A 26,249-nucleotide genomic window follows, 5' to 3' on the forward strand; every position below is an offset into this window, starting at 1 on the left:
CTATCATTGATTATGTGGGTAAAGGAAAAAAAGACAAGACTTCAGACACAAGGTCATTATGGTCTTCTTTACAACACAGCTACTAAGAGGTCACGTTTTATTGAGTGCCTTTATCTGCAGGGGTGTAACACGTACAGAGATTCTCATACAAGACAGAATCTGCGGCCAGTGCACAAAACACTCTCATAAACCAGTTCTTTAACGATGACTGTAGTCCGACTCACGAAAGAATGATTTGAATGAGTCGATTCTTTAAAGTGAATCAACTACACGCAGCGCGACTAGTGGAGTCCGATTCCCGATCGAATGACTCTTACGAGCCGGTTCTTTCAAGTGACTCGAAAACACTCATGAATCAGTTGCGGTTGTAAATAAAAAATTCAGGACGTCATGTCGAAACGAATTTAATGACAATTTTTGTTTTGCTGTAATCAGCATATAAATATTAATTAATAATACAAAAAATGATCACGTTTATGCCAAAAGTCTTTGTAAACAGAACATACTTTTTTTTTTTTCAAATAACTGTTGATATCTGACATGTTACAAAAAAAAAAAAAATTAAAAAATTGTTAGTGGAACTGAAATAGTTCAAAAGAATCATAACAGGAACAAGAACTGGTGATTCATTTTCTAACGATTTCCAAAAGAAAACGTTTCCGTCATCAAATACTGAGTTTCAAAATGATTCCAAATTCACGAAATGACTCTTGAATGATGAAGTACACTTCCTCAAGTACTTCACGCCCTGCTTATCTGTCTGAAATACACAAGCGAATCTGTCTGTTAGCCTGAAAGAGACTCGTATTAGCATAGGCCTGCTCCTCCTTTTCCCCGGCGCACAGCAATTACGTGCAAACTACCAGTCCCATGATCCCCGGCGTCGTCAGGCAGGAAGAACGTGTGTTAGCAGGGGCTCACACTGATCCAAGTTAGGAGCTCTCAGCTGCTGGCCTTGGCCCATCATGTAAGTGCCTGCCGAGGTTTCTTTGCAGAGTGGTTGCAGAAATCTCTTCGTTTTCGTTGCGTGCAATTGAAGAGCCAGCCTTTGCACGGAGAACAAGTTACCCGACGCCCAAAGGCTCCGAGTGCATGAAGATCGCGGCTTGTATTTTGCACCTTTGTTGCAAGCAAGCCCGCTTGAAGCCTCACTGCGAGGGATAGATGGAAGGAGGGAGCGACAAGGAAAGCAAAGTCTTTTGTGCTTCCCCTTCCCCCAACCCAAAAGACGAGATGTCCGTGCCAAAAGGAGGTAGGTGCTTTTTTTACTCAACCGATCCGTGCAAAACCTCGGAAATGCAGCCAGCGTTGCATGGCTTGCAAAGTGCACGGCTGCAGCTTCATCGTGGCCAGTGCATTAAAAGTTTGATGGCTCGCGAGGGTCAGTCGCAATTCCTGTTTTAATGATCTGCCCTTTTGCAGAGTTTCTGGTAAGGCGATGCTCTCCTTAGACACTCGCACAGGCGCTATTTGCATTATTGTTGTGCCACGATTATTAAAAGAAACGCCTTCTTTCCGCGTTGCGGAACTGCCTAGCCAGCAATGCAAAAGTGATTGTGCAATGGCAACGCTGTCCGCACCCGACTTATTCACGCGCACGAGGCGATTTTCTCTCGAACAATGTTCGATTGTTACGTCATGACGGCCTCGGCTTCGTTCTGCACGTTTAGATTAGTTCGTACAACTTCTGGCGTTGATGCATGCGAGGTGCATTAGATAACATGAAACTTTGGCCGACGGGTGAGTGTGCAAGTGCAATGGGGAAACAGGGACCTGACAGCCTGCTTGCATGCCATGTTGAGCATGCAACAATTTTTATTAGTTGCGCGCAATGGAAAATAATTCGGACGCTCTGTCATGCAAGCTTTGTTCCAGCAGTAATGCATAGGTAGAGGCTGCAAAATAAGGGGCTAAATATAGTTTTGTTGCTGCAAAGGAATAGGCTTCAGATGTGCTACACAAGTCTCCATGCACAAATATCCACAAACCCTCCTCGAGCCAAAAGCTGCAGAAAAAATACTGTTTTGTATTCCAAGATTACTTGTTCATATTTTAAAATTGGCTTTTACTGGCATTTCACCTGTTCATGCACAATCATTATACTCGTTGTATGCAAATTTGCTGCATGCATTTTCATCTTTTCCACTTACAGTGCCCCACTGCATGAAGCTTTGTGTGCTTCAGACCCTGCTCTTAAATTGACCCACCAAATTATTTGACAGAGGATGTGACACAAGTTAAATTACTGGCTGATGGACATATTTTTAGCTATGCAATTGTCATCATATGGTCAAAGAAATGGCAAGTAATAGTCGATTTGACCATTTTTTAGTGTCTTTAGGTTGCAGTGCTATGTTGAAAGTACTTATTTCAATATAAGAAAGAATTACAGACGTTTTAGTAAACTGGGACATGTCTTACAATTATCAATTTGCTTTGCACAGTCAGACTAGTAAAATTCATGCGAGTATATAAAAAAACTGAAGTATATAGTGCTCTTTGGTACTGGTGCACGTTTCAAACTTTCCTACCATTTCAATTTTGGAATGCATGCTCCGAAAGAAGTATATAATAATAATTCTGACAAAAACACTGCATGCTTAGTTAGACCCGTTAATTACACTCCATGGAGCCTTTATATCTAATGTTCCTGCTCTTTCACAGAAGTACTGTACAGAGCTCGTGTGTGAGGTTTCTCACACCTTGGGCTGAATTGACGTACATGCACAAGCCCAAATTAAAACTATGGGCAGCAGCTGTTATACTGGGTCCATTCCTATCCACGCAGTGACCGCAGTCGAGAGGCAGATTGCAGCGCAGGAGTATTTACATTTTGAGAACAGAACACTCGTGGATCATGTATTAGTAGGCGTGGTTGAGGAATGTGTGACTCTGACGCCCTAATGAGGTGATTTTTGTATCGTTGAAAGAACAGTAATTGTGTTGTTGCTTAACCGTGACACACCTGAGGAACATTTGAGGAACTAAATCCTTATGAACCAAGCCTCCGTCATGCAAACAAACACAACTTTACCTTTGCACGAGGAGCAGGTAGTGGATTGTGAAGGGCAATATTTAAGGGCTGCTTGATAGTGCAACTAGTTTAAACTTAAATATAAATGTATTGTATTGTTACTCCCTAAAGGGATAGTTCACCCATTGTTACTTACCCTAATCTACTTCCAAAACTTATGCATTTTTCTTGTGTGGGGAAAACAAAAGTTATAAATAATGAAAAGTTGGTTTGGACATTTGGACTGTTTTCGCTTCTAAACATTGCTTGATCTGTGTGTATTTCTCTCCTGATCAAGACGAAACAAATTTTTCACTGGAGAAAGCAAAATTATGGATAAGATGCTCATATTATATCATCTTGGTTGACCTAAGGGAGAGTAGAACTTTCATTTTGCATGGTCTATTCCTTTAAGAATTTATGCTTAATTTTCTTTTTGGTTTTTTTTATGATGCATACTTGCACACTAAAACTGTGAGCTGAAGTTCAGAATGAAAGCTGCATAGTTCAGAATGAAAACTGAAAGTCAGATTATAAATCTGATTGGAAACAATCACTTTTAAGTGGATGCATTGCACAGGTAGACACTTTTCCTGTTTGGAAGCGATTTCTTGGAAGAGGAGCCCTGCTTACATCAGTAGGGGTCTATATTGTGCTTGTTGGCCCCTGGTTCATTGAGTTTGCACTGGCCCCAGTGTCGTACAGAGCGAATTGATGTCCCTGCCATGCAACCATGCAGCGTGTTGCTGCCATGTGCAATTGCTACGTTTGTCATGCTAATAGACCACAGAGATACTAAATCCCCTATTTGCGACAGCTCAATTGTTGGTGACCGTCCAGCCTTGCTGTGTTGTTTTCATGCAATAGCATGAGGATTGTTTTAAGCATTGTGCAGCTGATCCCCCCCAGACCTTTCACTTTTCATCTGTGTGCGTGGAGAGCACAACAATGCTGTTCCATCTCTCCAGCATGCTTTTGCATGAATTTATGCAAGCTGCAATTCAGGGCATGAAATCTCCACTAGATACTTGCATGCAAATCACAGTCTGCACGTTGGCAAGCTTGCATCCCAGTCTCTATATCAACGAAAGCAGTACATTGCATGCATTTTTTTAAGCAGCTAAGCTGTTTTTAATGGGGTAATGTCAGGCCTGGGAGTGTCCTCCTGCTGAATCGCTTGGGAGTGACCATATGATGACTCTGTTGGCTCTCTGGGAGGCCCTGTCTAGAGGCCCCTCTCTGTCTGTCTTTGTTTTTGTTTTTTTCCCTCTCTCTCTTTCGTGCTCTCGCTCTCTCTCTCTCTCTCTCTCTCTCTCTCTCTCTCTGTCTCTCCTGTGGGCCGTGAGCTATGCTGGGTCGCAGGAACTGCATTCTGACATTGATCCACCTTATTGCAGACTTCTGAATAATTGACCACTTTTAGGGTTTTCTGTTGAAGGCCGCCAGGGTGTCTCTTACCATAGCATTACTAACAGTATTGCTTTACAAGAATGGACTGCCTTTAGCTTATTGCAATCAGGGTGTGAAATGCATGTCTAGAAAGGGCTGAGGTTACCTCCTTAGATGCCTCATGTTGGGGTGAAAAGCAGTTGGTGTTTTTTTTTTTTTTAAATCAATCCAGAATTTTTACACTGCATTTATTGATGGAAAAAATGTATCCGAATGATATAGTTTTGTTTGTTTGCTTTTTTAAACAAGGTTGCTTTGAATTGTTCAAACTTAAAATGCATTTATAATATTACCAATTATTTCAAATAAATGCTTTCATTAAAGAATCCTCAAATTTATCAGTTTCCATAATATAAATAGCAGCACAACTACAACATAACAATCAATGTTTCTTGAGCATCAAATAAACAGAATTATTTCTGAAGGACCATGTGACACTGAAGACTGGAATAATGGCTGCTGAAAATTCGCCATCACATCTCAGGAATAAATTACATTTGGAAGTATATTAAACTACAAAACTATTTTTACTGTATGATCAAATCATTAATTTTTAATCAAATACACGCAGCCTTAGTAAGCATAAAAATGTGTCATTTGTAATTGCGGAATTAGTCGTGCAGACAAAAGTTATTTAATGTTTGTAATGAAATTTATGATTTCTAATCTATATGTTCTAGAGAATGTGTGCAGAAATTTCCTACATTATGAATGACTCAATTGTGTGAGAATCCCACAATCCTGCACCAAAATGAAGTTCCAGATGATTATGCTATTGTAGAGAGTGAGTACGTCATCTATCCTTAAAAAAAAAAAAAGATTTTGTATTTACAACACCCAAGGCATGCCCCTTCTCTGCAGGGGGCAGTAAACAGCTTTCTGTTGTCATCCAATGAAGCCAAAATGTGTTAGATATTAAAGCAGACTTTACTTGGCCCCACATGCACAGTTGTATAAAACTCTCTCACATGCAGGAAATAATGTCTTTCTACAAATGACAAGACTGCGGTGCAACATTCTTCTTGTAATGCTGGTCTCTTTTCAAATTGACACTTATGAAATTTCAGGTTCAGTTAAATCCTTACAGATTTCATAATAAAGCTAGTAACATTCAATATGTTTTGTTTTCTTATGTTTTGGAATAATTTGCCAAAGGCTACAACTTGTGTATTGCATTTAAAATGGTGGCGTCTTTTTCTTCGTACAAGGGTAAGATGAACACCTTACATAGTAGTTGCATTGGTCTCTAATGCCCTCATTTACTGTTAACACTTCTGTTTGGTTTTCAAAATGGTGTATGTCACAACCAATTACGCAAAGTGCTGAATAAAAGATTTTGCATCACATACAAACCACTTAGTGTCACTGCGGCAGTGTTTCGTGGAAGATGCCAGGGCAGAGATTGAGTGTCAACAGGTTGAGGACTCCACCCTCTGGTAGCATTTTGCCTTGCTCTAATTCTGCCGGATCGTGCATCGAGGAATTGGGACGCCTCCTGGTATCCTCCCATGCTTGGAGGAGAATATCATCAAAACATCATGGCTTATTTCATTCTAGAGTTTAACTGTCAGAATGTGCATGCACAATTATTAGATTGCAATTTGAAGTAGATTTATGTGACACCACATCACCAAATATAGCTGTCCCCTATCACAAGCTGAATCCATCGACTGTAATATGCATGCAAAAATGGTTAGATTGTAGTTAAAGGTATTTATGTGCCACTAAAACCACTAAATGTACTTGCAAAAATAACTGTTTTCAAACAGCTTCGTTCATTGAGGCAATGTTGCTGATTTGGACTGGGCTTCTATCACAAACTGCATCCATCTAAAATGGTGGCATGCAATATATGTGCATGCAGATTATTAGATTGCACTTAAAAGTGAATTTATGTGCCACTAATATCACCAAATGCGCTTCCAGAAACAACTGTTTTCAAACAGGTTGGTTTTATTGAGCCAGTGTTGCTGATTTGGACTGGGCTTCTATCACAAACGGCATCCATCTGGTTGATGCATATGCACACTTTCAGTCAGACACGTGTGCAGTAGTGTACAAATGTAATGGCGACATGGTTGCTGTTAGAACAAACTGTTTTGTTAAATGGAATTACCTGTTAGATTTTTATAACATCTACATTTACAGTAATCTATCAGTATGAAGTTATACACTGTGGAAAACATCTCTCAACAAGCAGTCTGTCAGAGCTCACACTGCAAACCACACAAAGCTGTATGATCTACCTTAAAGCGTTTAGTATGAAGTGCTCCCAATTTAGCTTGTGCACTCCCTCTGTGGTCCCTGCCATTCAGATGCATATTTTACATAAAATCACATTTTTGTAAATACTCTGAGGTTTTCAGTACTGCAGCACACATCCAAAAAATGAGTTTCTTTTATTTTCAGTTTAGTTGTTTCAGTTTTATGTATATTTTTTATTATTAAAGGCCTTGATATACACACTAAAAAACTTTTTTTTTTTTTTTACATTTCTTATTATTAATGTTGAAAATAGCTGTGCTGTTTTTAATTTATAATATTTTTGAAATATTTTGGGGAACCATGAACAATTTTTTTTCAGGAATAAAAAATGCATTTCTATGAAAGAAATATATGTATAAAACAGTGCCCCCCAAACGTATTGGAACAGTAAAGACAAAATTGCTCTGTTGGCTGTGGAGTCAAGACATTTACAAATATGATTAAAAGATGAATATGAGACAAAACTACAGAATGTCACATTTTATTATTGGGTGATTCAACACATAGATGTTTTACCAGCTAAGAAGTTATACTTTTAGAGTTTCATCCCCCTATATCTGATGTGAGCAAAATTATTGGAACAGTTGCCTCGCGGTCTTTCTAAGTGATCAGCTGTGTCCTGTTGCATTAATTCTTCAGATATTAAAAGCAGGGAATGTGTTGTATCAGTTATATCCATTACTTCTGTATTCTGAATCTTGTATTCGATGATGACACACACAAACCAGGATGAAGATGAGGGAGCTGACTTTGAGAGAAAAGCAAGCAATTTGGATGCTAAAAGAAAAGAGGAAGTCAATTAGAGCTCTAGCAAAAACAAAGGGCATGGAGAAATCAAGAATTTGGAAACCACCAGCAACCAACAACGACCTGATCGGCTGAGAAAACAACAGTAGTTGATGACAGACAAATCATAAAAGCTGTGAAAATGAACCCTAAAAGACGTGTCTGTAAAATCACCAACAACTTCCAGAAAGCTGGGTGATGCTCTGACAATCTACTGTCCTCAGGAGACTTCGACACAGAATTACAGATGCTACACAGCAAGATGCAAACCTCTGACCAGCACCAAAAATAGAAAGGCAAGATTAGAGTTTGCAAAAAAGCACAAAGGTGAGCCAGAAGAGTTTTGGAACTGTGTTTATGGACCGATGAGATGAAGATGGACCTTTATCTAAGTGATGGGAAAGCAAAAATGTGGAGGAAAAAAAGGGAACTGCAAATGATCCCAAGCATACAGCCTCATCTGTAAAGCATGGTGGAGGTGGTGTCATGGCATGGGCATGCATGGCTGTCTCTGGAACAGGCTCTCTCAACTTTACTGATGACTTAATGTATGATGACAGTAGCAGAATGAATTTGGAAGGGTACAAAACCATCTTGCCTACCAATATTCAAGAAAATGCCACCAGATTCATTGGGAAGTGCTTCATATTGCATCAGGACAATGACCCAAAACACCCTGCTAGTTCAGTCAAGGAATTTATAAGGGCAAAGAAATGGAAAGTCTTAGATTGCCCAAGTCAATCTCCAGATTTAAATTCGATTGAAGCAACAATTGGAATGGGCTGCATTAAAGGCTGGGAAAAGTATTTCAAAGGATGAGACCAAGAGTCTGGTGATGTCTATGGGTCACAGACTCACTGCTGTGATTGTGCGCAAGGGATCTGCAACTAAATAATAGCTTTTAATCTTTTATATCTGCCTTATGTTCAACTGTCCCAATACTTATGCCCACATCAATGAGTGGGATGAACTCTAAAAGTGCTGTTCTTTTTATTTGGTAAAACATATGTTTTGAAACTGTTAATAATAATAAAATGTGACATTCTGTAGTTTTGTCTCATATTCATCTTTTAATCATATTTGTAAATGTCTTGACTCCACAGCCAACAGAGCAATTTTGTCTTTACTGTTCCAATACTTATGGAGGGCACTGTATGTATATAACAGATTTTTGAGAATAATTTCTAATAAATAAGTAAATAAAATCTCTCTGACTCAAAACCTTTGAATGGCAGTATATATATATATATATATATATATATATATATATATATATATATATATATATATATATATTTTTTTTTTTTTTGCAAGCACATTTAAGCCACTGGCATTTATCTGTCTCTGAGGATGACCTGTCATTCCTGGACTGTCTCTGTCAGTGGAAAGCAGAGGATGCAGAGTGAGAAGCAGTGACGGCATTGGTTCAAAAGCAGTGTCCCCAGCTGCTGTAACCCAAAGGGTCTGCCATCTTTGGAAGTATGGTGTATCTTACAAACTGCCAGTGCGGTCAGAGGGACCAAACAGCCGGCAGCCCAAGAGAAGTTATTTTCATCTCTCTGTCTTTCTAATTCACCGGCCCTCCTCCGGGTCCCTGAAATTCCATTGAAAAACTCTTGGGATTGTTGGAATTCTGTGTGTGAGTGGGATAGTGAAGGACTAGAACTGGCTGACTTGGGTTTTGTGATAAGGTCCTGGGCAGACAACCACAGAGCAAGCAAGCTACAGCTAGGGGGGTCTCAGGGGTCAGTAAAGTTCATGTTACACCACAGCCCAAAACACGACAGCAATTGTGCCTGATTCGCATTGCTAACGGTCACCTGAGGCCTGGCCCTAAAGGACCTGCCAGACATTAGCAATGACTGTGCTGTGCCAAACCCTCTGTGTTTAGAACGAAGCAATGAATTAGGCATTTGATTAATTCAAACATGACTTGAAGGTTTTGCGAGCGTATCTGACATACCTGGACTCCGTATGCTTTTCATTACGTTAGAAGGCTTAGTTCAGCAAAAAAAGAGAATTGGTCTGTTTGCTTGCTTAATGTTGAGTCAACATTAGTCTTATTCAAATGATAGAAAAATATAATACTTGCAAATCTAGGTGTGTGAATTGTGTTATGAAGTTGACTCAATTTACTTTCTGCAGTTGTTGAACAATACCTTTGTTTCCTGCCAATACTGCAGGTTTATATAATCTATTGATCTTTTTTGCCTCTTCTCACTATCTTGTTCTCCCTATGCAAGCACTTTCACATGTACTGATATCGTGTGCTTTCGGTCCTAAGTGTGTACGTATGGTTTCTTGTTTTTTTCTTTCTTATTTACTGCGATGGGAACGGTGGTTTTTAGGTCAACCTTGGGCTTGGGAGTAGTATAAAAAAATTGCATGAAAAAGAATGTAATGCATTTTGTTATAGTAAACTAAATCTATTAAAAAAAAATGTCATTAATGGAAGTAAAGCTTCTCATTGATTGAATTTGAAATGAATAGAAAGTTCAAAAGCAATTATTTGAAATCTTTTGTAATATTAATCAAAATTGGCATTAAAGGAATTTACAATATTTGATTCAATGCACCCTTGCTAAATAAAAATATAAATTTCTTTAAAAAAAAAAAAAACCTTTGAACACAATTATTGTATTCTTATATATTATATATGAACATTTAAGAATTTACAAGCATCTGGGGGAGATACATTAGTATTAGCAGTATATTATAGTCTATTGTGTGTGTGTACATGTACACACACACACACACACACATACTATAGGATAAAATATACTACTACTACTACAGTAACACTGTATTTGATGCATCTATATGCATTTACTTGGAAATGCAAAACTTATTTGTCCAACAAAAGTCATTGTGCAAAGTAATTTGCAATCATTGTTGCATTCAAAACATTTATTGCAGGTAAAATAAGTATTGTTATAAATGATCTAGACTTGTTCTTACTGTTTTAGAACAAATGCATAGGAATATAGGCATAAACTTGACTTGATCATTTTTGACATTTTTAATATTTGAAAAAAAAAACTGAGTAATGTAAAATGCAAAATCAATGAATCCCAACTTTTTTTTTGCTTTTTTAAAATTAAATTAATGCACAATAATATTGTTGCAATTTGCTCGCTTAATTTAATAATGCTATCCAAATCAAATATATTGTGACTAGTCAATGGATTGCCCAGCCCTAGTTTGAACTTCACATGGTCTTTTAGTTGTGCACTTTGTACAGTGGTTCTGTTGAATAAGAAACCTTATTTATCTCGGTTATGCAAGCAATAATTGCCAACCACTTCAAGAGCAGAATTTATTTACAAACAGAGTTCGTTTATGTGACCAAAATAAATGCAATATGTGTTTATCTGCATGCATGTGTTTAGTTCTTCTAGATGCCGCTGGTTATTTTCATGGATGAAAGAGCTTCTTCAGTCTGTAGAACACGCCAGAACATGTTCCAGCAGATAGAGCCGCCTCTGCATCTCCCTTTACGTTTTGTCTGTACATTGACACATTTAAATTGCTGTAGGCTGTGGATTCGCTATAGTCCTGGACTGTTTACCATTTTAGTCGGCTCAGCTTTGTCACATCGCCAACGTTCGCTCATGCTGCCTCATTAATTGCAGACTCTTGATCAAAACGAACAACTTCCGGTTTCTTTATGACTACAATTGCAGTGGTCAATACCAACACCGGGAACTTTTCACAGGCAGCATTGTGACACAGAAGGGCACTTGTTATATTTGGAGTGCCTGAAGTGGCTGTTTTTAAAGCTTATGCAACAGTTTTCACAAAGTTAGCAAAGTCACACGGAGGTCCAGTAACTGAGATCAGCCTTTTCCCTACATCACTGATGTGAGCAGCCTGAAGAAAGCTATCGGTTTTCGGCCTGTGTGATTTTAAGGATTAGGGCTTTCAACACAGAACATTGCTTGAGTCGGTTGCTAGGGAGTGATTTCCAGTTGGGGCATTGTTATTTTGGCAGTCGTGATCAGTGATGTGCTTTCTGCAGGAGGCGTGCGACCATTTTGTTGTTTTGTACCCTCACTTTAAAAGGGATTGGAGTCCTTGGTGAGTTTTTTTTGAGTGTCAGCTTTCTGTTGCTATTGTTGTGCATGCAAAGGCAGGTGGGAGAGGTTCAGAACTACTTTTTTGCCGGTAACAATAGAGTAACGGACACACAACAGGACTGTGGGTGAAGGTTGACAATGCACAACCCCCTTCTCATGCTGCACTGGCAAATAGCTGCTCGTATTTTGTGTAGAACTGTGACAATATGGGAAGTGTCTCTGCATTTGTTTCCTGTCTGTGGGCTCATGGTGTGGTCAGGACTTTTTTGAAGCCACACCTTTTGAAGGGTTTCTTTCTCTGGTAGTGATCTGTGCAGCTGTTAAATATTTGTTAAATTATGTGGATTTACTTGTTTATTAAGGGGAAGTCGTGGCCTAATGGTTAGAGAGTCGGACTCGTAATCCAAAGGTTGCGGGTTCGAGTCTCGGGCCGGCAGGAATTGTAGGTGGGGGGAGTGAATGTCCAGCGCTCTCTCCACCCTCAATACCACGACTGAGGTGCCCTTGAGCAAGGCACCGAACCCCCAACTGCTCCCCGGGCGCCGCGGCATAAATGGCTGCCCACTGCTCCGGGTGTGTGTTCACTGCTGTGTGTGTGTTCACTGCTGTGTGTGTGTTCACTGCTGTGTGTGTGTTCACTGCTGTGTGTGTGCATGTTGGATGGGTTAAATGCAGAGCACGAATTCCAAGTATGTCACTTCACTTATTTTTTGTGTGCTGCTAATATACTTCCTCTTATTTCAGATTAATGAGACTAACTATATTTAGACCATTTGTGTGTTGATTGTCCTGAAAACTTTAAACACTGTGGCTCTGTTGTGCAGTCAGCTTCGCTCTGTTTGTTGGAGCAGCCCTACACGAGTTTGGGCGGGACTATCTGTTTGGCTGGCCAATGGCAGATGGGGAAGTGTTCTGGAAACGTTTTTTCCATGTTCCATATAATTATTTATACATTTATTCTAGGGCTGCAACAACTAATCGATTATTATCGATTATGAAAATCATCGACAACGATTCTCATTATCGATTAATCGGGTCTGCCCACAGTGCACGTCCAACTTCAGCTGGTTAGTCAAATTACGGCACTGAATAACGCATTTCTATGGACAAAATGCATCTAAAAATAGTGGAGGAAACAGAATGAGATTCTGCCGGAGAAGCAAATGATCCAAGCTGCCCAAAACATGATAATTCTTTATTTTAAGCTTTAAGTTAATGCATAAGAGTAATGGCTTGCCCTGTCAGGCGCTTTGACAGATGCGTGTGCGTCCTCAGCGCAAAAACGTTCAGTTTACGGTCATATCCTTATCTATAAATGCCACAAATTCACGCGAGCATTTCCATTTTTGCATAAAGGTCCGTCCTGACAGTCTGTGTTAAGTTTAAAATACCGAATGAGCGCCGGCGCGGCGGGCGCGCGCACGCGCGTCAGACGGACAGAACACAGTAGAGAGGGAGACAATTAATAGGCTTTTCAGCGCAAACATATCCACTGTGCTGAATTATCTGTTGTTGAAAGTTAATTTAAGGTTTAAAATAAATTAAAATATTTTATGAGAGTAGGAACTTTAAAGGGATAACAGCGTGTAATTGTCTGTCTGAATATAAACATGAGACGCTCCATAACGGCCTTTTACAGGATAAAGAAATGACGAGGTGACTGTGATCAAAGTAGTTCCTGCAGAACATTACTCTTACCTGTTGGTTAACACTGAGTTTGTGTTTTTATTCGTCTTTATTATTATCTTTATTATTTTAATTTTTAATAGAGGTTTAAACTATATTCAATTTTTACAATGCTTAACAAATTTATGTAAGTTTAACAATGTGTTTATGTAAGGTTTGTGCCACTGCTGCTCTAAAGTAACAGTATTGGTGATAACCAAAATCATTTTTCGGCTTTCTGTACTGGTTAGTACTCCAATATGTGTAAGCTCTTTAGTAACAGTAGTAGGCTATTTTTAATGCTATAATATCATTATTGCTGTTATCTATGAAAGAAAACCAGAGCACTTATTTTTTTTTGTATTTTTTATTTGAGTATTTTTTTTCTCGATACCCAATTGCAGTCAAAAAGTACATAAACAATACCAGCAAGAATGCAAGCTGTTATGAGGACATTTTTTATTATTATGTCCAATAAATGACAATAACATTTTTAAATTTAAACAAATTTTTGACAAATTTCTAAAATATGTTTTCTCTTTATTATGATAAGTGGTCTAATAAATTAAGCACTGTATGTTTTCATAGCATTCAGTTGTCACGTTTGTTTGAAGGACATTGGGCAGAATGTGGAATAGTGTTTTTTTTGGTCAATATTTTTTTAATCCGATTAATCGAAAGAATAATCGGCCAACTAATCGATTATCAAAATAATTGTTAGTTGCAGCCCTAATTTATTCAAATTTTCATTTATTTCATTTTATTAAGTTGCCATATGAGATTAGAAGTGCTCTTTCCATTTCTGTTTTTTGGCGTGTGTTTTTTTTTTTTTTTTTTTAGCACATGGGTCAGTTTGGTCATTGTGCTTAAGGAATATAATTTACTTATTTAAAAAAAAATTAAAAAAATATTTATTATTTTACCCATTTGTTTTGGTGGTAGTGGCTCAGAAATTTTAACCTGTAACGTAGCTTTAAACTTCCTACTGTGGCTTTATCTTGCTTTCAAAAGATTATTCTGTTTGCTTGAGCATCCATACACTGAAAGTTTGCCTCAACCTGATTTTGATTTTATTTGATTCCATTTGATTCAATCTGATTCAATTTAAATTTTATTTGGTCATTTATTTTCTTATTTTATCAATTTTTTTTATTTATTTATTTTGATTAAATATCAATTTTATTTGGTCATTTTATTTAGTTTTTATTTTATTATTTTATCAATTCTTTTTTGGTAGTGTAGCACAGAAATAACACATTTCTGCTTTAATACTTCAAATTCTGTAACAAGTTTCACATCACCATCTCAGTAAATGTAAAAAACAAAAACAACAACAGCAAAAACTAATATGCAATTAAACTTTATTTGAAAAGCTAAATCTGAACGCTAATGACACTCTTTATTTATTGATTCATTTTCAATTAAAATAAATTACATTGAATTAAACATTGTTTTAAAATTTCAGCTAGCTAATTAGAACTACTTTTAATGAATTTATGACGTATGAACCTTTTCAGACTATACGCAGACACATGCATAAGCATTAAAACGCAGATGCCTATGAGTCAGACAGCATTTAGGTACCAGATTGAGAGCTGCTGATGCTACACAGAGACTGATATTCTTTGATCTTCTTTTTTAGCATTTACTGTTACAGAAGTACAGCATCTGATGTCCTTATCCAGGCACAACTGTTGATATGTATTGCAGTATCTCATACAGAGCACATTATACCTATTGCTTGCCTTTAGCAAGACTGGAATGAGTCAGTCAGGTGGGTGTGGGCTGTTCCCGTGCCATCAAGTATATGGATCGCCCTGCTCTGGTGTCACTCACGATGATGGGTCACCTGATGGAGAGAACGTACCTGGCCCTGCTGTCTCACCTCCCTCTTTCACACTTGCACTCTCTCTCCTCGCACTCTCTCGCTCTTTCACATTTACTCAGCCAGGATCTGGAGCTGCTTGCACTGTCTGACCGTAAGTGCTCATCCGATAGGGAATCTCGCAATTCCATGGGGAGCAGAAATAAAGGAAAGGGCTCTATATCCATCGGGACGGTTTCAGAATGCCTCTTTTGTTTAGACAGTCCTTTTGAGTTTTTTGTGTCACATAAAGCTTTTGTTGCGAGACATTCGTATTTTTTTCTCTCTTAAAAGGATCTTTTAAAAGGGCATGATAATGATTTTTTTCTTTTTTCTTCCCTCTGCAGGTAAAAAGAAGCCACCACTCAAGCTTCCAAAAGAGGTGTTTGAGAAACCCCAACCTGCTCCTACGTAAGATTTTATGCAGATTTTAGTGCACTGATTAAGTTTTAAGATCATTATGCTTCTCTTGATGTTACCGAGAGCACATTTATATTCATAAATGGTGCTAAAACTATATGCTTCTGTCTGAGTGTGTAAGTACAATAGATTTTATAATTAAGGCTGGCTTTAGTTAGCAAGTCATTTACCGTGTCAGACAAGGACACTCAATGAGATTTCTTTGTTGTGCAGACCCCCGAGAGACCTGGACTCCAAAGCGTGTGTTACTATTGGAGATAAGGTGCGTTTCATCATCCTTTCTTCAATTGAGGAGAATCTTGTGTATCTTCATCTTACACTTTTTCACCCTGTTTGTCTCCTGTTTTCTATTACATTGTTTTTCACTTTTCATTTTTGCTTTTTTTTTTTTTAAATGATAAAAAATCTGCATTAATCTGTTCACGGCAATAAAAAACTAGCCTCTATAGGAAATATTTCATGCTGCGTGGTTTCACTTCACGTGCATCTCTTCCTCATCTGTATTAAAAAGCAATATGAGAGGAACTGTCCTTGGGTCACCTGTATGCAAAGCTTTGTTTTAATTTGCATTCCCGTGCTAAGGTGATAGACATATCTTTTGAAATGTCATATTTTACATTGCTTTTTATGGTGATGTAACTCCTGTGCCGGGCTTGATATGAAAAGCTTGGCTCGGTGAAAGACCGGCGGGTTGTACAGAATGGCCCAGTGCACATTACAGCCCTTTTGAATACGTCTGATTGTAGGCAGCCTGGAATGTACTTTACTGCCTTTCAGGCTGTAAAAATATTTATTTTAAACTCATCAAATAAGTGGAATTTTCCATTGGCAAAGATTAAGGCTTTTTGTCTCACAACCAAACCCAAAAATGTAACTTACTAGTTTTTTTTTTAATTAAGTCAGATAGGAACGTACAAGCTTTTGTGAAGAATTTCTGAGGAGCCGGTGTTCTGTCGATTTTTCCTACCTTGCCAGATTTTCCTACCGTAGCGCAAAATTATAGCTATATCTATCGATACATCCTACCTCATCAAAAGATCCTACTGCGGGTTTCTGCTTCGTGCCTGTGACTACGTGAAATAATTAAGTGTAACTTTGCTGTAGATTCTTATTAGGCAATGATGTAGTCTATTTACACTGCCAAGAACATAATCAGATTGTGCTACCACTATATAATAAACAGGTAGGATGATTTTACAGCTCAAAATGCCTCGTCAGATTGTGCTACCACTATAGAATAAACAGGTAGGATGATTTTTGTTTTTAAATCTATAGTTCCTGGACAGATGTTACAAACTCACCCAAAAATCAGATGATAATATACATTTGAATTTTATTGAATATAAATTTGAAAGATTAGTTATTGAGATTATGTATAATAACGCAGAACAATATGAAAAAGTGAAAAATTCATTCAAGTCATGAATTCATTTTAAAAGTTTAAAATCATACACCACAGAGGCACATAATACAAAATATGAAAAACAACAGCTATTATTAATAGGAATATGAACTAAATAAGACCACATAGTGCTGCAGAATGATCCGATTCAAGTCATACAGGGAAATACTCTCATAAACTCTTTTAAAGAATTAATTTGTTCCCCACACATTTTTTACACAAACACATTTAGGCTATTCTTTTTGAATTTGCAACATTCAAAATGTGCCCATCTATTGCAGCTCTCACACTGTACCTGAAAATAAAATTGATGAATATATTAGTAAATTTGTATAACTAAAATATAAAACTTATATTAAATATTAATGTATAAATATTTCAAATTGCAATTAATATGAATTTTTTTTCATTTAAAGAGCAAAAATTTTTTAATAGGACAATTAATTACACACACTGAAAACAACAACAACAAAAAAAACCAGTAGTTTCATGTTGTTTGTATACCATTTCAATCATGCTTTTGTTAGGGTTGTTTTCCAGCATGCTGCAAACCACACAGTACTCCTCCGCATTACCTATAAACAAATTTGTTAACATTAAATTGTTACATATGAATTCATTGGGCGATCATGTCATAATGCACTACGTCAATATACACACCATGAAAAATACAATCTCAGATGTGTTCTGAAATGAAAATAAATCACTCTTGCATTACTTTCTGCCACTTTCAACTTATTTTCTACTGTTTTTTTTCCCCCTCTATCCCCTAGATAGCATCTACAGAGCTATACTACATGACATACATTACAATGGTATTACAGAATTACAACAGCACGCACCTCGACATCTAAGAAGTGTGCAGGCTATTTTCATGCGTGCTGAGCTAATGTGCTGTGACATTAAACAGTTCTCATTACTGCTAGCTGTCTTGGTATAATAAAACTAACAGAAATAGTCAAAAACCTACCTTACATTAAGAAATCCACGCGCGAGTAGTAAAAAAATATGGGCGTGTTGTTCAGCGTGACAAAAATGACGCAATACCGATGTGTGCATGCGCTCTAAGCCCTGGTAGGACAATCTGACGGGAAGCATAGAATGTCAGGACACCGGGTTGTTGTTGCCTCCAGGTTTAAGGCGTTTGTTGTGATGGCGAGCTGAAACAGGGATTGGAAAATGTTATCAAGAATGGCTTGCTTCCATTCTTAATAGGAAACAATCAGCTTATGCTCATTTGTGCCATTTATTTTTTTTAGATGTCTTTCAGACTGTGTTTGGAATGCAGGTTTAATTTTTTCCCCCTCTTTGTCCATCCATTTTTTTTTTTCGTTTTTTTTTTTTTCTTGGTTTCCTTTTATCTGCCACTGTGTGTGCATCAATTTCACCATTCATAAACTTTATATGATGTGTTTATGTTGTGAACAGAACTTTGTGGTGAAGGCCGATGATTTGGAGCAGATTGGAGAGTTGGGGCGAGGGGCGTATGGAGTGGTGGACAAGATGAGACACGTCCCAAGTGGCGTAATAATGGCAGTAAAGGTGAGTTCATGCAGGCCTATGCTAGCCAGACTCATGTGGGGAATATTGCTGTAATTAAATGTCTTAATTCAACAGAAACGGGCAAGATTTAGTTGTGCTACTTGTAGCATTTTCTTAGTATTTCTTAATTATATTTGCAGCGCACATCAGTATTTAAAATGCTATTCAGTGTAATAACAAACCAGTAAGCCTAAAGTGACTTATGGCTTTTGTAAAACTGTAGTAACAAGGTCAGCAAATTAAATTTGTTAGCATTAAAGGGATAGTTCACCCAAAAATGAAAATTGTCATCATTTACTCACCCTCAAGTAGTTCCAAATCTGTATGAATGTCTTTGTTCTGTTGAACACAAAGGAAGATATTCTGAAGAATGACATAGTATTTTTTTTCCCTACTATGGAAGTCAATGGTGCCCCAAAACAGCCTGGTTACAAACTTTCTTCAAAATACCTTCCTTTGTGTTCGGCAGAACAAAGACATTCATACAGGTTTGGAACTACTTGAGAGTGAGTAAATCATTTTTGGGTGAACTATCCCTTTAATTGCTGAAATAAAGTAATTTTCTGCCAAGTCATATGGTTCTAGTGCGGTACTAAGCTTGCCATATTAAGGTGGAATGTGTGGCTAGTGTGTTTATTAGCATCTTACAACTATCTTGGAACCGGCTTTGAATGGCTTATCCATTCCATCGTAACCATCAGTTTTTTTTTTTAATTATTATTATTATTATTCATCTCAATTTGAAGTGTCCTTCCCATAGAAAATATATTAATAGTGACATTACATTAATAGACAAAACTGTAACTACAGTATGTATTCAACAGTTTTTGAACACTGTGTTTTTCAGCATCCAGCACTGAAACTATCATAATTGACAATATTATTGCTAGTTTCCCTGACCCATTTTATTCTACAGCGAATCCGGGCCACAGTAAACACACAGGAGCAGAAACGGCTGCTAATGGATCTGGACATCTCCATGAGAACAGTCGACTGCTTTTATACTGTTACCTTCTATGGAGCCCTGTTCAGAGAGGTACAGTAAATGTACAGTCATCTCATTTACCTGATAGCATTTGTTGCTATTTTAATACTAGAGTACAGAGTGGTAATTGTACAGACTAAAGGCTGAGCAAGCCCAGTTATCTGAATCTGTGTCCTTACAATGTCTTAACTCCACTATTGTACTTTGATCTGAAAGAAAAGTTCCACAGGAAGCCCTACAATGGAAATGTGTTTAGTCATTTCCTGCTGTCTCATTTTTATGTCAGGTTGTTGTTATGTCTGAAGTTATCCCAGCTCTAACCTGATTGGCCCTTTGTGTTGTCAGGGTGACGTGTGGATCTGCATGGAGCTGATGGACACCTCTCTGGATAAGTTCTATAAACAGGTGCACGAGAAGGGTATGACCATCCCAGAGGACATCCTTGGAAAGATCACCGTTTCTGTATGTACCACCTGATTTTCTGTCTTTTATACAGATTTAATGCTTCAAATGTTTATTTTTAATTGCATGCCCACTTCCTGAGCAATTTACGATCATTTTAATGCTGTGTAACTCCTGCAGAGCTGTAATGAGCCTGATGTTTTATATTCCCGTTGCAGATCGTGAAAGCATTGGAGCATCTCCACAGCAACCTGTCAGTGATACACAGAGGTGAGCTGCAGCTCAAATACAGTGTTGTACATTTGCTTTTTAATGATGCCGGCAACTGATTTTCACGTTTTCTGTCCTCTTTCAGATGTGAAGCCTTCTAACGTCCTGATAAACATGCAGGGTCAGGTGAAAATGTGTGATTTTGGCATCAGCGGGTACCTCGTGGATTCAGTGGCGAAGACATTGGACGCCGGCTGCAAGCCGTACATGGCGGTAAGCAAGATGAAAGAAGAGTTGTATATTTAATTTTCAAAGTGCTGGAATTTCTTTTTCTTCCCATGTACATAATCTTAGTGATTTAACATTAATACACACAAACACATTTATTGCAGTATATTTCTAAATTAATCTGAATATTTAGGGTTGGAATATTTATTTATTCTTATTTTGCATGTTTGTACAGGTTAATAAAATAAAAAATATGTATAAGAAATATATGTATATTTGTTAATTGTCATTAAGTATTTAAATTATAATGGTCAGTTTTTATTTGATGTCTTTTAAATATTATTGTTAAATAAATTTAAGATTGTCAGCTTTTGTTATCTTTTTAATGTTATAAGCATTTAGGGTCCGTGAAACGGCATAATTATTATTTATATATTTTGGTATTTTAAGCGTTATGACTATTTACCTTAAAACAAATAATAAAACTCTCTACTGTACTTGGTAATGAATTAGACATGAGCTGTTCACATTTAATGCAATATATTTCTAAATGAATCTGAATATTCAGGGTAAGAATATGGATTTTTCTTATTTTGCAAAATGTTGTCTATGTACGTATGTCTAATGCAGGTTAATACAATAAAAAAAATCAATTATATATTTTATATTTGTTAAATAATTTTGAGATTTTAAGATCAATTTTCTTTGATTCTTTTCAACTTCAATATTTAGGGTCAGTGAAACTGCAAAATTATTATTATTATTTTTTTTAATATATATATTTCAAGCATTTTGACTGTTTGCCTTAAAACACAAATAATGAAAATGTCTACTGTACTCAGTAATGAATTAGACGTGAGCTGTTCAAAAACACATATTGAGACATTGATAAGTGTGCATACTCTAGAGAGTTGTCCACACACTTCACAGCCTGTGTTCATGTAGCACTGCATATAGCTGTGAATGTTATACATCTAAATGAGAGACTTGTAAATGAGCAAAAGTGTATAGAATTAATATGGAATAATTATTTTTTATAGCACTTTCTCAGGCTTGCTTATCTCTCTAGTCTACTTATTAAACCACACTTCCTCTTTTGCCCACAATCATATTAATCAGTCATATTTCTTTCTCATTCACAGCCTGAGAGAATCAACCCAGAGACCAATCAGAAAGGCTACAATGTCAAGTCCGATATCTGGAGTTTAGGAATCACAATGGTACGTCTGAATGACCTTGTATATTTTTTACATTTCGGTGTTGATTAATTGTAACACTTCATGCATTGCACTCAAAATGTATGTATTAATATTAGGGCTGTCAGTTTATTTAAAATATTTATTCACAATTAATGACATACTTTTGTTATAGCTAATGTGTTGAGGTTTAAATTTGATTAAAAAAATTAAGGCCCATGTGTAATATAAAACAACTTCATTCAGTATTTATGGATAAAATCTTACACATGTAAAATGCATTTACATTTATATGAATAACAGGTTCACTTGTCCAGCTTCAGTGATGATTCAATTTCACTTAAAATAAGTGTTTGTAAATTATCCATAAAAATGTCTCTGTTATTTACTGATAGTTACAATAAAAACAAATCACTGCTGCTTCCTCTGTTGCATGGCACTTTATGGTTTGTGATGGTTGTGCTGTGACGTGTTTTTTTTGTTTTGTCAGATCGAGCTGGCCATTCTGCGGTTTCCCTATGACTCATGGGGAACGCCATTTCAGCAGCTCAAGCAGGTGGTGGAAGAGCCGTCACCCCAGCTGCCTGCAGACCGATTCTCACCCAAGTTTGTGGACTTCACGTCAAAATGGTAGGCGAGCTGTTACGCACAGTTGCACACTTACACACCAGAGTACAACAGTAATGACTGCCAACTTTCACTGGCTGCAACACAAATACAAAAAGTACTTGACAAAAAAATAAAAAAGTTCAGTTTGAGGTACTTAAAAAAAAAAAAGAAAAGACATTTAAATAATTTTATTCATCAAGGGTGCATTAAATTGATCAAAAGTGACAGTAAAATTGACTTTACATTATCCAAAATGAATGTATCGCTTTATTTAGAAAAAACATTTTGTTGAGCACCAAATCAGCAAATTAGAATTATTTCTGAAGGATCATGTGACACTGGAATAATGGCTGCTGAAAATTCAGCTTTACTATCAGAAATAAATTACATTTTGAAAATATATTAAAATAGAATAGTTATTTGAAATTGTAACAAATATTTTACAATATTACTGTTTTTGTTGTGGTCTCTTTCAAAAACATATTTTTTTTTTTTACTGTTCAAACATTTGAACAGTAGCATAAATCATCCATCACTAAACTTGCCAAATCCTTTCTCTCCAGGATGCGTCAGTGTTAATGAGTGTTAGATCCGTAATACACATTTGGGATTGCATCACCCGTGATGGATATTAATATGTAAATGAGGCCTATAAATTGACACATGATGTTTTACTTGTGACTGCAAGTGCATTTCTCCGAAACAATGCTGACACCACAATGTTTCGTGAAAGTGAAAACACCCATTTAAATGTAGCATAAGACACACACACACACACACACACACACATTCTCTATACATACCTGGACTCTACATTGTGTGGTAGGAAAGTGAACAGGATGTAGAAACCCTGATTGCATCCTCTGTGTCACATTGTGAGGGGAAGTACTTGAGGCCACCTGAGGTTTTTGCGTGTTCCTGCTGCAGTTCTGCTAATTCGTTTTGCGTTTCTAACATATGTGCTTTGCTTTTCTCTGGTTGTGTTTCAGCTTAAGGAAGAATTCCCAAGAGCGACCGACTTACACAGAACTAATGGTGAGTTTGATGCTGAAACTTTTTTTTTTTTTCACTTCCCTGGATTGGCCTTTAGGTGTCAGACTTGTGCTTTCGATGCAAACTTGAACCTTCTCCCATCTGATTCTATTTGGCTGATGACAGCAATTAGACTTGTTTAATCTAAAATTATTGTGAATATTAAAAAATAAGCGTGTGTGTGTATAAATATATATATGCGCATATGCACACGCAATAAAAACAATTTTAAATGCAAAAACAGGTTTTGCAAAACCTTTAAAAAAAAAAAAAAGTGGAAAATTACTCTAGTGTATAGTGTAATACACTATACTCGTTTGGTGATGAGTTTTTGGCTCAAGATAAAGTCACACCAGAGGTGTTCAGCTGGAATCAGGACTTGGCTTTCTGCAGACCAGTCAAGTTCTTCCACACTGACTCAATCAATCATGTCTTTTTGAACCGTGCCTTATACACAGAGGCACTGTCATGTTAGAATAGAAAAGGGTCCTGTCCAAACTGTTGCTATAGAATTAGAAGCACACAATTCCCTAGAATATCATTATATACATAAACATTAAGATTTGTACTCATAGAAATTACTAAAGTAGTCAAACATGTTCATTAGAAGGGGGTGACCCAATACTTTTGGCAATATAGTGTATATATAATTTAAAATATATATATTTTAACATAGCAGGTCCATGTTACTTGTTTATTACACTAATACACTTTTTTTGTTTTGAAATATACATAAATGTAGCTTTTTCTCTGAACACATAATTTGGCACAATATTGACGTTTCAAATCTTTTCCACACCCAGCAACATCCCTTTTTCACCCTCCATGACTCCAAAGACACCGACGTCGCTAGCTTTGTGAAGAGCATCCTCGGGGACTGAGAACGTCCCTCTCGGCAAATCTGATGTGTTGCCGCGGGGGGAGACGGGACTATTTGAGAAAAAGCACCAATAGCAAGACAAACACCTGTAAGACGCCCACCTCAGCAGCCAACAGTGCACAGGCACTCAAGAGGGTCTGGGGGAGAGAACACCGAAACTGAGGGTGGGCGGGCCGTTTCCTAGCAAAACACGGAGTAGGGCATGGGACGGGAATCTCAGCGCGTGTGTGCATGTATGTGTGGGTGCTTGTGCGAGAACGAGCGCGTGTGTGTGTGTGTGTGTGTGTGTGTGTGAATTCTTCACCTGCCTGTATGTGCATACATGTGCATTAAAAAAGGTTTTACAGTCCCAAGTCAAACTTCATCAATTGTTCAAACCCAGTCCTCCTCCAGCTTTACCTCTCAATCCAAAAAGCAGTTTTAGCATCAGGTGGGTCTGTTATAGATGTCTGTTGAGTTTCCCCAGTGGCACCTCACTGTAATTCTTAAAGTATTCAGAAATGTTACCCACCCCCACAACGTCCGGTTCTTCAAAAAATATAAAAAAAATTAAAAGAGAGAGAGTGGTATAGATATATTTATCTATTATCTAGATATGTATATATACTCAAAATATTTCTTAAATTTGTTAAAGGAGGACAATAATCTGTGTTGGCTGTAAGGAGCGATGGTTATTAAAGTGGATGAATGGAGCATCTTTCTTTTTTTCTTGAATTTGCAAAGACAGATTGGTGATTTGTTTCACTGAAGGCTAATCTCAGATCAGTTTATAAATGCTGTTTTTATAGTGAGGGTCTAGGCCCACAGAGCTGTCCCTAAATCAGATGTTAATGGCCAGAAGTGAAAAGACTGCTTTTCACATACCCTCCATGAACTGTGTGTGTGTGTGTGTGTGTGTGAGAGAGAGAGAAAACGCTTTTGTGCTTTATATGCTATTCGTCTAAACCAAGGTGATTTTGGGCAAAAGGTATCCAAGTCTGTTGGCTACATCTAGACCTCTTTGTTCTGAGCCAATCAAAAAATTCTCAGTCTTTTGCAATCCAACTGGAAATGATTATATTATTATAATTATTATCATTATTTTATTATTATTATTATTATACACAGTGCATATGTATTAACAGTAATGAGGTGTTCTGCAGTTTCTGTATGTGTTGTAACTGCTGTTTTTCTCATTGGAAACTTGACAATTTCTTTTTAATTTTAAGGTGGTGTGCAGGTATGAGCGTGTGGTCATTTGTGAGAGCATGTGTGTGTAAGTGTCTGCATGTGAGCGTTATATAAAGGTCTGAACACGCGTAGCTGACACTTCTTTCAAAGCCTCACTGTGACTCGGAAGCCTGACTTTGTGCCTCTCTATAGAAAAAAAGAAAAGGAAAAAAAAACACCTGCATTAAAACAAACTACAAAACCCACGCTGCTGTGTCATAAGACATGCTTTGCTTTCCACAGGCTTCAGATAGTAGTGGGGGGGGGTCTGTTGCTTTGCTTTGCTTTCTGGGCTTCTGGTTTTATTCTCGTATCATTTTTGTAAGGTGGAGATGATGAATGTGTATGACTGTGTGTGTGTGGGTTTTATTTTTTCTTTTGGTTTGTTTTGTCTTGTGACCACTGTATACAGAATTGATAACACTGCTGATTTGCCTGTAATCGTTATATTGTTTGATTCAAACATAAAAGTTATCTTATATCATCACTGTTTCTTTTTGATATGCTACATAAAATGGTCAGGAGTTTTTTTTTTTTTTTTTGGCCAGTCAGTCTGAAATCAGAAATTATAGTTTTTCTTTCACCTTGGTTTAATTTAGTTAATATATATGCATTATATGTGTATACTGTAGAATTAAATTGTCAAATATTTAAAAAAAAAACATTCACCTCATCATTTGGGTGAAAACTGACAAGGCCATGTCTAGATCACATTTCCCCCCAGCCAACAACCTGTCTCCAATGTGGCATTTTCATTATTTTTACATTTGTTGGATGACAAAAAAATTATTTATACTGTGTGAATGAAATGTCACTTAAATAGTATCTTTAAAAAAAGCATCATAGGTTTTATTGCCTTTATGCTGACTTTAATATTTGCGGCATTTTAGCGTACCACTGCAAAAAACTATGGATTCCTTAAAGAAAATCAAGAAAGTAAATGTAAAGGAATACAAAAAAAAAGGTATTGTCGCAATGCAAAAATATCCCAAAATTGTTTGAATTTTTTTTATTTG

At 37.1% G+C, this 26,249-nt stretch overlaps 1 protein-coding gene across 1 annotated transcript; it reads left to right on the top strand.

Annotated features, from left to right (window-relative positions):
- Positions 1-88: 88 nt before the first annotated feature.
- LOC306852602 (dual specificity mitogen-activated protein kinase kinase 6-like) lies at positions 89-24,718 on the top strand. The gene is made up of 12 exons (XM_079389579.1): positions 89-1,252; positions 15,466-15,529; positions 15,752-15,800; positions 18,369-18,482; positions 19,399-19,518; positions 19,813-19,929; positions 20,088-20,139; positions 20,225-20,352; positions 21,450-21,527; positions 21,994-22,133; positions 23,102-23,147; positions 23,948-24,718. Exons 1-12 carry the CDS (start codon positions 1,165-1,167, stop codon positions 24,023-24,025), a joined length of 1,074 nt encoding a protein of 357 aa, XP_079245705.1. The 5' UTR covers positions 89-1,164; the 3' UTR covers positions 24,026-24,718.
- Positions 24,719-26,249: the final 1,531 nt, after the last annotated feature.

Source organism: Barbus barbus, assembly GCF_936440315.1.
Source record: "Barbus barbus genome assembly, chromosome: 32".
Taxonomy (NCBI): domain Eukaryota; kingdom Metazoa; phylum Chordata; class Actinopteri; order Cypriniformes; family Cyprinidae; genus Barbus; species Barbus barbus.

Excerpts from the sequence above, each read along its gene's own strand:
- LOC306852602 (XM_079389579.1), top strand. The coding sequence starts at position 1,165 with ATGGAAGGAGGGAGCGACAAGGAAAGCAAAGTCTTTTGTGCTTCCCCT. Across the intron at positions 19,519-19,812 it reads ATGGAGCCCTGTTCAGAGAG|GGTGACGTGTGGATCTGCAT; the intron begins GTACAGTAAATG and ends TTGTGTTGTCAG. Across the intron at positions 22,134-23,101 it reads GTGGACTTCACGTCAAAATG|CTTAAGGAAGAATTCCCAAG; the intron begins GTAGGCGAGCTG and ends GTTGTGTTTCAG.